Genomic DNA, 12039 nt, shown 5'->3' on the forward strand with positions numbered 1-12039 from the left:
AAGAATTTTTATCATCATCTCAATATCATTAGTGCCTTTTCAGGTTTTTTTTTTTACATCTTGTGATTCAATGTTAGTCATTTATATATCCAGAAATTTATTTTTTTCTAGATTTACCAATTGGCTTGCATAGTTATTCATAATAACCTCCAATAACCCCCCATATTTGTGTCATATCAAGTGGAACATCTATTTTACGTTTGACTTGGTTTTCTTACTCTAGCCAAAGTTATAACAAAATTGTATATAATGATCTTTTATAAAACTGAAAGCCATTTCACTTTTGGGCCTGAGAAACACAAAATCAACAGACAAAAACTCTTCCTCTCTGTCTCTGCTTCTGTGTGTCTGACTTTCCAATAAAAATAAAATAAATCTTAATAAAATAAAATAAAATTGGGTGCTTTTATAATTACCATATCTTGTATTGAACTTTTATTGAACCCTTGGTCATTACAATGCGATCTTTTTCTTATTTTACAGTTTTTGACATAAAATTTATTTTTTCTGATGCAAGACTAGTTAGCAATTCCTGCTCACCGCTGATTTCCATTCTCATGGAATATCCATCTTTTTATTTCACATGTGTAAATGCTTGTTGTTGAAATGACCTTCTCATTGGCAGTGTGTATTAGTTTTCCACACTTACTCAGTCTAACTTAAAAAAAAATAAGATTTATTTTTATTGGAATGTCAGATTTGTAGGAGAGACAGAGAAAAAGGGCTTCATCTGCTGGTTCATCACTCTGGCTGCAATGGGCAGAGCTGAGCCGGCCTGATTTGAAGTCAGGAGCCAGAAGCTTCTTCAAGGTCTCCCCCATGCTGGGTTCCAAGGCTTTGGGCAATCTTCTACTGCTTTCCCATGCAACAAGCAGGGAGCTGGACGGGAAGTGGGGCAACCAGAAACAAGCCAGTGTCTGTATGGGATCCTTGTACATGCAAGGCAAGGATTTAGCCACTAGGCTACCCAGCCAGGCACAGTCTCTAACTTTTAAATGGGAGTTTAGCCTATTCACATTCAAAGTTATTAGTAAGACATAGGAGGTTTATTTTTTGTAATTACCCTTGGTGATGTTTTAAATACTTAGTTCTTTTTCAGTGTTTTTTGGTTTTTATTTGTTTGTTTGTTTTGGCTTTTACATGTTATCATAGTGGTAATTCGTCATGTGTCTTTGGTTTCTGTTAGGCATTTTGAAAGGTCTGCCAGTGATGGATTCCCTCAGAGCTTGTTTGTCTTTGAAAGCATACTTTGATGAGTATATTATCTTTGGTTTGCAGTTTTTCTTTCGGCATTTGAACGATATCATCCCATTCCCTCCTGACCTATACGGTTTTTATTGAAAAGCATATTACTCTAATGGGAGTCCCCTTAAGTATGACTTGATGATTTTCTCTTGTAGATTTTAGAATTTCTTCTTTATATTTTACTTTTGAGATTTGAATGTGAGTTATGGTAAGATCTTTTCTGTTCAAGTCTATTAAAGATCCTATGAGGCTCATTTACTGTTATCTCCAATTCTGTCTCTAGATTGGGGAAGTCTTTAACTATTTCATTAGATAGGTTATCTAAGCCTTTGCTTCTGTCTTTTCCCTCATGCATCCCCAGAACATAGGTATTTAATAAAAGATTTTATTTTAATAAAAGGCTTCAGGATCTGTCTGCATTCTTTTGTTCTTGATGAGGGGAAAGGGGGTTTGGGAGGTGTTCTGACTGGGATAATTCAAGAAGCCCATCTTTTAAGTTATTTTCTCCTCTGGTTGACCTAGTCTGTTCTTGAAGCTTTCATAGCCTTTTTTTTAAACTTGTGGTTTTTATTTTCAAGATTTTCCATTATTTTCCAACATTCTCTTTGCTGAATGCTTCATTCATAACATGGATTTCTTTTCAGACCTTAATCAACTGCCTATTTTCTTGTTTCTCTTTGAGAATCATACAATCCTTCTGAATTTGTCATTAGATATTTCATTAGTTTCCCTTTCTTTGGAGTCTGTTGCTAAAGGATTCTTTTATTTCTTTGAGGACAACCTATTGCCTTGCTTTTTCATATCTGCGTAGCACTACAATGATACTTGTGTATCTGCCCTAACTGCTTTTTCTACCACTTTCAATGTGTGGCCTCCTGGGTAACAAGCTTATTAGTGATATGTCTTCAGGTATTTCTTGGCAAACTACACTGGCTTTAGCTGCAGCTGGATGCTGGAGTAGTATAGTCTCCCTGTGTCTTCATCCACATTAACTGCTGGTGGAGTGGGGTCCTGGCTCACTTTTCAAAGTTCCAGTCTCAGTACTGTCAGATGAGTCAGGGTCTCGGGTAACGAGGTTTCCTTTGCCCAGTTTGCTGTGATTGAAATTTTTGAGCATCATCTGAGGGTCCTGTAGAAGTCACTTTGATATCTGCATGAAGAGGAACATGTTTAAGACCAAGGTGGCATTGGACCTGCTTGGCAGGTGCACCTGATTTCTCATAGTGCTAACCCCAGATCTTAATACAATATGTCAGCATCTATTAATCTTTTATTCCCCAAAGACTACAGTTGTTTTCTCCATGGTGTATAGTCTAGGATTTGAGGAGGAATGGGATTTGTAGAACTGTGATCACCTAAACCACAGTGCTAGATCACACCCAGAATTTATAGCCTACCAAGATTAGCACATTGTGTAATGGATAGTCACATCTCACTGTGCCAAGCGCTGCCTGCTGCTGAGGTGGTCTTGAAGTCCGAGGTTGCTGCAAACCAATCATGGATGATGATGGCTGAAGTATAAATAACACTGACGGAAGTCACAAATCTGTACTTGAGACTAGGGCAGGAATATAGGCGTAAGCTTCAGGCATCTACTAGGAACAGGGACCATCAGTACCTATCTTCTGATGGTTTTCCAAAATCCAAGGAACAGCCTTATTCTTCACGTGGTGAGACTCCAACATCTAGAGTCTTGCTCCTTTTTGTTTGCCAATAGATAAGAGCTGATGTAGGCAGGTCCCTGGCTTCTCAGGCTGACTGCAAGGTAGGTTGCACCAAATCTGGCAATTACAAGGTCTTGCAAGGTCTTGAGATGTATAAGGAGCCCGTCAGAGTCCAGTGGTGATACAACCATTCCACAAAGGTCCAAATCTCTACCTGATGCCAGAAAAGGTCAACAAACTGCATCTGTGAGCACTGACAAGGGGATAGAGGTCACTGGACCTTGTCTAGGATTTGAGCTCACAACAGGTCCAGTTCTGAGCGTCTAACAATAAGCTCACTTCCATTATCAGATAGTGGCTACTATATGAATCTATCAGCTCTAGATATTCAAATCAGTCCTAACAGAGGGTTTCATGCTTAAGGTTTGGAATTAATCCTCTATCCATCCCCTCTTTCTCTATGCTCCATTAAATTGTGCATAGAGTTGGGGAAGGTGGCGGTAGTGAAACTACTTTCTTCCTGCCTTCCTGAACTTACCTTTTATTATTGTGTATTAAAATCAAGCCCCATGATTTCTCACTTTGTTCCATAACTGCTGTGCAGGCGACTTTGTGGATGAATGACTCACTTTTCAAATTGGTATCTTTAAGAGGAGATAATCACTCACCAGAGCAACTATTTGCTCCCTTTTATTCTTGAAATCCGTGACTTACACTAAATGTGTTCCCAAAGGGTTCAGTTTTTCTCTCTCCCCTCCCTGCCCCATTCTCTCATAGCTTTAAGTACATACACACTTTCACTTTTGCTTTAACTGAACCAGGTCTCACTTTTTTTTTCTAAACTGCATTCCTTGAACAGTCAGCTCTTCATTGTGAGTATCCATTTGGATACAGTGTAGTTACTTCAAAATCGACATATTGATAGAAAACTACTTACTCTCTCCTTATCCTCCACCAAAAGTCACCTCTCCAATATATTTTCTACTATATAGTAGTCAACCAGACATGAATTTATGGATCAGTGCTATAGAGTCCTTTCTCTCTTTAGCAATGCTCACTTCATTAATTGCCTTACCCAACTGATAGTCTAAAATCCAATACTGCTGCATGAAGTAATTATACACTAGACCCTCGCCCTAGAAATATTTCCATAGCTTCTTATTCACAGTTGGTAGTGCGTGTGTGTGTGTGTGTGTATTTAATTTTTTTTTGAATCTTATGGTACAATTACGTAAGGTCTGGGACACCCCCCCCAAATTCCCATCCCTGACTTATTTTCCCCATATTGTTACAATAGTATAGTCTTTCATAACAAGTTTTAATTCCATCAGTCTGTTATTTAGGTGTGCCCAAGACGTTGCTGGTCAGACACACAGTTGGTAGTTTTGACACTTCCTCATTCCATCAATCTTTCCAACCTAAATTCTCTTACTGCATTAGAATAAAAATGAAGTACTTCCACATCCTTTCCAGTGCCTACCTCTTGCATTTTCTCCTTTCCAAACTGAGCTACAGCTGTGAAGACACTCCTGCAGTTCTATGAGTAGACAAATATACATGATGTTCCTCAAGCCTAAAGAAGCTTATAACCTTCCCTGGTTCAATACAGTGTATAGTAATTGCAGTCAACCATGGTTTAACACCTAGCTCAAGCACTTCACAGTACTTAATTAAGCAAATTACTTAATCTCTAGCCTTTAATTTCCTCAGCGATATCATTTCAATAGTGATAGGGATACCTTAGTGATTTTAAAATCTCATGCGCTATTGAAGATTTTATTGTAACACCTTTCATAAATATAGTGAGTGCTCAGTAAATGTAATCATTTGGCCTGCTGAATCAGTCAAGATGGGAAAATCTGTCCCTCTCCTCTACTGATATCCAACAGTATTTATCCTTTTCTTTCTTTCACATTGTCATGTAGTCATGTATTGTCACTATAATGACTGCAAAATATTATAATTCCTGTTTCATCTGGCTGATCCATTAGTGTTAGAAGGTAAGACAATATCTGAATTTGAATCTTACTAAAGGTCTAAAAATGGATTTAAGATATTCCTTATAGACTAGAAGAGAATTATATCTTTTCACACTTCAAAATAGCACCAATGTTTATAGAATCAAGCAAAGAGAAACAAGCTGAAGACCTAAGAGAATCAGGAATGACAATTGAGTGCATCATTCCAGACATGAGTTGTCTTAGTAAGAACAAAATAGATGCCAAGTCAGAAAAGCGGAGATCTCCTTTTGATTGGAAAGTAAATGATTAATTTCTTTATCTACATAAGTGACAATGCTCTAGTGCTGGTGTGAAACCTATCTGGACCATGGCCGTATAAGGCCCATGAAATCATTTGGACTGATCCTGCCAAAGTAGTCATGGGTATAATTTGAAAGTTGATAAATCTATAGCAGACTAATTTATAAGTTGAAATATTTTTAAAAATTTTATTTATTTATTTCTCTTGGAAAGGCAGATATACACAGAGGAGGAGAGAGAGAGGAAGACTTTCTGTTCGCTGATTCACTCCCCAAGTGGCCACTATGGACGAAGCTACATCGATCTGAAGTCAGGAGCCAGGAGCTTCTTCCGGGTCTCCTATGCAGGTGCAAGATCCCACAGCTTTGGACCATCCTCAACTTCCTTCCCAGGCCACAAGCAGGCAGCTGGATGCAAAGAGGGGCTGCTGGGATTAGAACCAGATTATGCGAGGTGAGGAGGACTTTAGCCACTAGGCTACCTCGCCAGGCCCATGTTGATATTTTTGAGTGGCCCAGAAATGTTATAAATAGCCAAATGATCCTTGGCAGAGAAAAAGATTATATATTATTCGTTCAATGGGAATCAGAAGCAAATTAATTTAGAAAATGAATGAATGAGGAAAAAGGGTGTCAATAATTTCTTTTCAATAATTTTCATAATGTAAGGAAGCAGAGAAAAGGCAACAACTGGGAGAATGGAAACAAAGAGAACCAATTTTTTTACTTGTGTCTTCCTGGGTTTCTTTTGATTGTAAATATGAACCAGTGATCATCTCTACAAGTTCAGGGGGAGGAGTCAAAGCAAAGGAGAGATCTACAGTGCAAGTTTGAAGAATCAAGCACTTTTACCAAAATGGTGAAAGAGTGATAAACAAAGTGAGGGAGGGTGATGAGAGGATACTTATCTAAAAAGAAGTGAAAAGAAGCCAACGTGTCCAAACCACAAATGTACTTTATTATTATTGTTATTATTGTGGATTAGACAGCTAGTCAGGAACTCACAATAGATATTCAGGGGGCTAGCATTGTGACATAGCATGTATAGCTGTTGCCTGTGATGCCATAGTCCCAGCTGCTGCACTTTGAATTTAGCCCACTGATAATGTTCCTGAAAAAGCAGCATTAGGAGGCCCTAGTCCTTGGACCCCTGAATCCATGTGGGAGACCTGGAAAAAGCTGTGGATGCTGGATTCAACCTGACACTGTGCTGGTCCTTGTGGACATTTATGGAATGAACCATAGACACAAGATGTCTCTTTGTCTGTCCCTCTGTACTATGCCTTTCAAGTAAAATAAAATACATCTTTTTAGAAAAAAAAGTTTAGGAATGGTCTGAGAAGCCTCACCACAGTAAGCTGAAGCAAAGCTCAAGATGAAAAATGCCTGTTGGAAATGAATGCCACCAGTTTTTGTCAGAGCTAGACCCTGATATGAAGAACTGGAGTCTCAACTGGAATTGAATGGGACATAAATCGGCATCCAGTTGTCAGATATTTCCTCTTGAAGACTGTAATAAAGATATGGGGTAAAGTGGTATTCATAAGTAATTTAATTCTTGCTAAAAGCAATCTCTAAACTGGATTTTTAAAGGTTGTAGAAAATGGAAGTATTTGACCCAGAATTATAGGGAAAAAGCTGGGCTAAACCAATAAAGTCTAAAATTATGGCCTTTATTATATGCTTCAAAATATATTTGCTTCATTGATGGATAAAAAGTAAAAAAGAAAACCTCCCTAATTTGTATAAGCTATATTTTAAGTGGTTAAGAGGCACACAGTCTGAAATTTGTCTAACTGCCTAAGATAATCTTGCAAAATCTTAGCGCACAGGATGTGCTCATCCTTGCTTGAAATGCATCAATTGTGACTGATCTGGCATTTGACAAAGCCCCTTGCCTTGCCTGTTCACATCAGTATCACTTCCATTCATAACTCTCCTAATCTGAATCTCAAATCTTGGACTGGCCAAATTGTAAATCTTATGCAACTGCTTTATGGATTCAGAGCGATTTATTCAAGGGGAGAGTAGAGTTTCTGCTTCCCATTTCAAATCCTAATGGTCACTAAGAAGGAAAAATCTAGGTTCTGCCGTGCTAGCCTATGTATTCCCAAGCCAGGTTTCCTGTATGCTTTGTGCTTTCCTGCATTATAACCTCCAATGGCAGAGCAAATCGATCCTACACTAATTTGCTTGCTCTTTTATTATAGGAAAAATTTCTGCACCAAAGCACAAAATGGAAGCAATTTTATCATAAGCCTAAGGTTTATTATGCCAGGTAGAGACATTAAGATATAAAAACACAGACATTTTAATCTTGTATAAAAAGCTATGACAGTAAAAATGTGAAAGAGAAATGTTTACTTTGAATTTACAATGTTTACTAAACAGGAAGGGAAAGAATACCTATTTTTCCTTTTCAAATGTGGTCTTTCAAATGTTCACTAAAAACAGTGGCAAAGATAAGCCATCTGGGAAAACACGGATGACTGTGTGAGCAAGTGTCCTAATAGTAGGTATTTAGTGTAATGGTTCAACATACTATCTCTAAATGGCTTCACTTATTTCATTAACATGGCAGTCTGCTTGAAAACAACATTTTCTTTGGGGGAAAACATTTTCAAATGAGCCATATTACTACTAGATTTAGACATTTAAAACTTTAACCATGCATTTAATTTTTAAAAGCTCACTTTGAACAAAGGAAAAAAAAATTAACCATTAAAAACAGTTAATTTCGGGCCTGGCGGCGTGGCCTAGTAGCTAAAGTCCTCACCTGGAATGCGCCAGGATCCCATATGGGCGCCGGTTCTAATCCCAGCAGCTCCACTTCCCATCCAGCTCCCTGCTTGTGGCCTGGGAAAGCAGTGGAAGATGGCCCAAAGCCTTGAGACCCTGCACCCGTGTGGGATACCTGGAAGAAGTTCCTGGATCCTGGCTTCGGACTGGCATAGCATCGGCCGTTACACTCACTTGGGGAGTGAATCATCGGACGGAAGATCTTCCTCTCTGTCTCTCCTCCTCTCTGTATATCTGACTTTGTAATAAATAAATAAATCTTCAAAAAAAAAAGTTAATTTCACATCCACTACTTAAAATTACATTTAAAAAAATCTCTTGGTGAGCATCAACGTTGATGTACTTTCCTCTTTCTTGAACTTTTCTCCATGTTTAAATATTTTGTATAAATGTTTAAAATTTATGTAAAATAAGAGTTCATGTTTTTCATGATACAAATGTAGAACCATAGGGGTTCCTGCCTCCCTCCCCCTTTCTTCACTCTTCAAATGTCCCTCTCTTTCTCTTCCAAGTTATTATAATAGCATAATCATTCATTTCACAGTAACAAGCTCAACTTTCTTATACACTGATGTATCATGTCATGGAAAGTAAAGGGAAAAGAAAAATAATTTAAAAGTATAAGATAAAAAAAGAGGGAAAGTTAATGTAAAAGCATAAGAAATAAAAATGGAAATCCTACCGTAACTCAGGAGTAAAGGCACATGCTATATACATACAGCAGTTAAAACCCAGCATACCAAGCTCACTTACAGTGATTCTATTTTTGTATTTTGTGTGCTAGTTGTCACAGATCAGAGGGAACATATGACCAAAATATATTTGGACATAAGGGCCGCAGGAAGGTGCAGAAAAAGCAACACACTATCTCTGTGTCTTGACACTATTCTAGTGGGTTGCAGGTTATCTATAATTGATGAAATAGGTAACTGAGATAACTTCTTGTACCACAAAGATCATGAAACTATAGTGGTTACCAAGAAATGGTTCTGATTATCAGTGCATCATAAAATAAGCTGAAAGTATAAATCGATATAGAATTTGTTGCTTTCTTATTCTAGTTTCTACATTCAATTTCTTAAATCTTATGGATTAGAATTAATTGTTGTTGTTCAAGACTGTTGACGTTTTTTTCATATGTATCCTTTTAAAGCTACAAATTAAAATCCATTTTATATGTAATTTCCTGTTTTACGTTTAACACAACATAAGACAAAAGCACAGTGCCTGTGCTTCAGATTTACGTGGTTTTCTTAGGTTAATATGAACAAGCACATTAAATTCTTTAAATTCTGAGTGCTAAGAGTGTTCAGGCACATGGACATACTACTATTGGATATAAATAGGCACTAATAACATGTAATCAAAAGAATCCCTATTCCCAAAAGTGCCATTTCTCTATGTCTTTCTAATGTACTTGGGAAAAAAAAGACTCATTTTAAAGAACATTGTTTATACTTTCTAGCACTAAAAGTACGTTTGATGCCAAGAGTTTGAATTAGTGATATTTTAGTCCACCTATTTTGTCTGATTCATTAATGAAGGCTGCTTCTTTATACAATGGATATGTGAAGTATTTGTAATATTTTATGTAGAATGCTGCAACAAGCATACTAAAATGAGGACAGGAATGGTTGCCTAACATCAACACTTTAGGTAACAGAGCCTTTGATTGTTGCCAGCTGCAGTATCTTAGGAAATCTAGGGAAATAAAAAGCAGGAATCAGGGACATCTTGGGAATTTTGTAGTTAACTTTTCCTTAGGAGAATCAAAGAAAAGTGTAAGATCAGAATCAAACAAGAGTGTAAGATTAAAATCTTAACAAAACACATTTGTCTGAAAACAGAGTAAGACTGCCACCCGAGACAGACATGCCCAGGCTTGGGTGGTCTCTGGCATGTGTATATACAAGGAAGAAAAGAAATGTTTGCATTTTAATGAGGAACAAGAGAAATTACAAAAGGCATTGTGGAAGAAACTCATTGGTACTTATTCCTGAAGATATTGCAGACAGTTTTATTAGGTGAGTTTTAAGAGCAAGTTGTTGGATCAGGAGTCCATGACCTAACTTTTTCTTAACTCCAGCCACTGGACCCCATTGTAGCAGTATACACAGGGAATGACTGCATTTGTCCCAGTAATGTGCACAGGCACAGTTAAGCAAATAATTGGTTTAAAATGAACTAATTCAACATTCTAGAATAAACCTAAAAGTTGATGCTACACGTATTCAATACTGAATCTCAAAAACTTCAGAAATTTTTATTTTTCATAGATTTAAAATGTGATGGGTAATAGAGGGCCATAAATTTCCTATTTTGTTCTTATTTTTTTAAATAGATAAAGCCTATTGAAAGCTGAGAGTTTGCAAGTTGCATGAGAATTGTTAAGTACATTAATCTGCTTTGTTGTTGCCATAAGTACCTGATTACCTCATAATAAAGACTTAATCAGCTCTCAGTTGTGGAGATCACAAAGGCAAGACTGGGTAGTCCCATCCAGTGGGCAGCTAGTGAGGGCCACACAGCAGTCTGTGTTTCAGTGTCAGGAGTAAAACAGAACACAAAGCAAAGAGGGAACAGAGTCAGGTTTGTTCTCTCACAACTCTAACAAGAGCAACCGTAATCTCATCCCAGCTCAGGCTCAATAGCATAACCACCCACGATCCAATGACATCAATTTCCAATGACATCCGAGCAGCAGACATCTCTCACAGGTTCCACCCCCCAACAGCACCCCTATTCAGGACCAACCTTTCAACACTGGCATCTTTTAGAACGAACCACGTCCAAACCACAGTATGAGGGAAACACTGGGTGTCAGAAGACGCCAAAGCTCACTCTGCAGCACATGCGTTTTGACTTGAGCTCCCTGGCCTCAAGTATCACGTGAAATGTGGATGTATTTTAAAGCAGGTCCCCAACTAAAAAAGGAAAACTTTTAGGTACAATTGGACACATGGTTTATTTTTTAGCTGGCTGATGGAGCATTGGGAGTGAGCAAGAGGGTCACAAGAAAGTTTGAGGAAGCTTACGTTTAGGATTAAAAAAAAAACCTTTTAAGATTCTTCTGTATCAGCACCTGGTTGGAAATTAAGCAATCTTCCTTTGCGTCTCCTTTGCTCCCATTTGCCTATGGGACAGCAAACAGCAGGACCCACTTCTGGTAGACTTGGCCAGAGTGCACATTTCTGCCTCCAGAACCCGGGGCCCTCCCTCTCTCCCTCTCTGCCTCTCACTCTCTCCCTCTGTCCCTATCCAATCCCCTGAGCATCCACGCACTGAGAAACCAGCAGGCACAAAACTTGGGCTCCCTCTCCTAGCCTCCAATGGTCCCTTTTGGCTTTGCAAGGTGCATGGTTTGGAGTGCTCCAAGGTGCATGCATTCAGAGGTGATCAAGGGGAGAAAGGAGCCCGGCTATCACCCACAAATGTTTTGAGGGATCAGGGAAAGATGGGAGGGAAATGAGAGGGCAATAGTTCCCCGCGGGGAGCCCCCATGTTTGCACTCCAAGAGCTCACAGACCCACGTCCCAGGCATCTTCTGTGGGTTTTCCGGGGCGGAGTAAGTGCTACCACACTGGGAAGTAAAAAAAGCCACTCACCATAGTCCGCTAGCCACAGCAGCAGCGCCGCCACCAAAGGCCACATCTAAGCGCCAAGGGCGATCACCGCCGTCGCTGCAGCTTTTTGAGCCAACTGCTATCACTGCAGCCGTTACTGGCACAACCCCTGGACTCACAGTCGTGAGGCGCTCGCGGACTCCCACAGCCAGGGCTAGCTGGTACCGCGCACGCGCACTTGGTCGCGGTGCTGTCCACTCCGAAGTTTTGAGTGGGCAGTCCCGGTTCCCTTCTCCGGCCAGGGGTGGCATCGCCCCAGGCACACTCCAGAGCGTGGAGCTCAGGGCTGGCAGGTCGCAGCACGCCGCCCCCACCGGCACCCGGGTCCATGTCATTTTCGTAAACTCACCGGTCGCTATTTCCTGGTCCCAGCACATCCCTGGGCCAACTTGCCCGCCCTACACATTTCCTCTCCCGACTTCTCTGCCACCCTCGCGTTATGGGGGAG

At 39.5% G+C, this 12039-nt stretch overlaps 1 protein-coding gene across 2 annotated transcripts in view; it reads right to left on the reverse strand.

The window, feature by feature from the left end:
* LOC121156842 (leukocyte surface antigen CD47-like) overlaps positions 1-11708 on the reverse strand; it is a 30506-nt gene extending 18798 nt beyond the window's left edge. For both annotated transcript variants that reach the window (XM_040980831.1, XM_040980830.1), the window contains exon 1: positions 11574-11708. In XM_040980831.1, the coding sequence (XP_040836765.1) occupies positions 11574-11619 (46 nt within the window). In that variant the 5' untranslated portion in view covers positions 11620-11708. The remainder of the gene's footprint in view (positions 1-11573) is intronic.
* Between the last annotated feature and the right edge of the window lie 331 nt (positions 11709-12039).

Source organism: Ochotona curzoniae, unplaced genomic scaffold, assembly GCF_017591425.1.
Source record: "Ochotona curzoniae isolate NIBS_2020 unplaced genomic scaffold, NIBS_Ocur_1.0 contig_3498, whole genome shotgun sequence".
NCBI classification, from domain to species: domain Eukaryota; kingdom Metazoa; phylum Chordata; class Mammalia; order Lagomorpha; family Ochotonidae; genus Ochotona; species Ochotona curzoniae.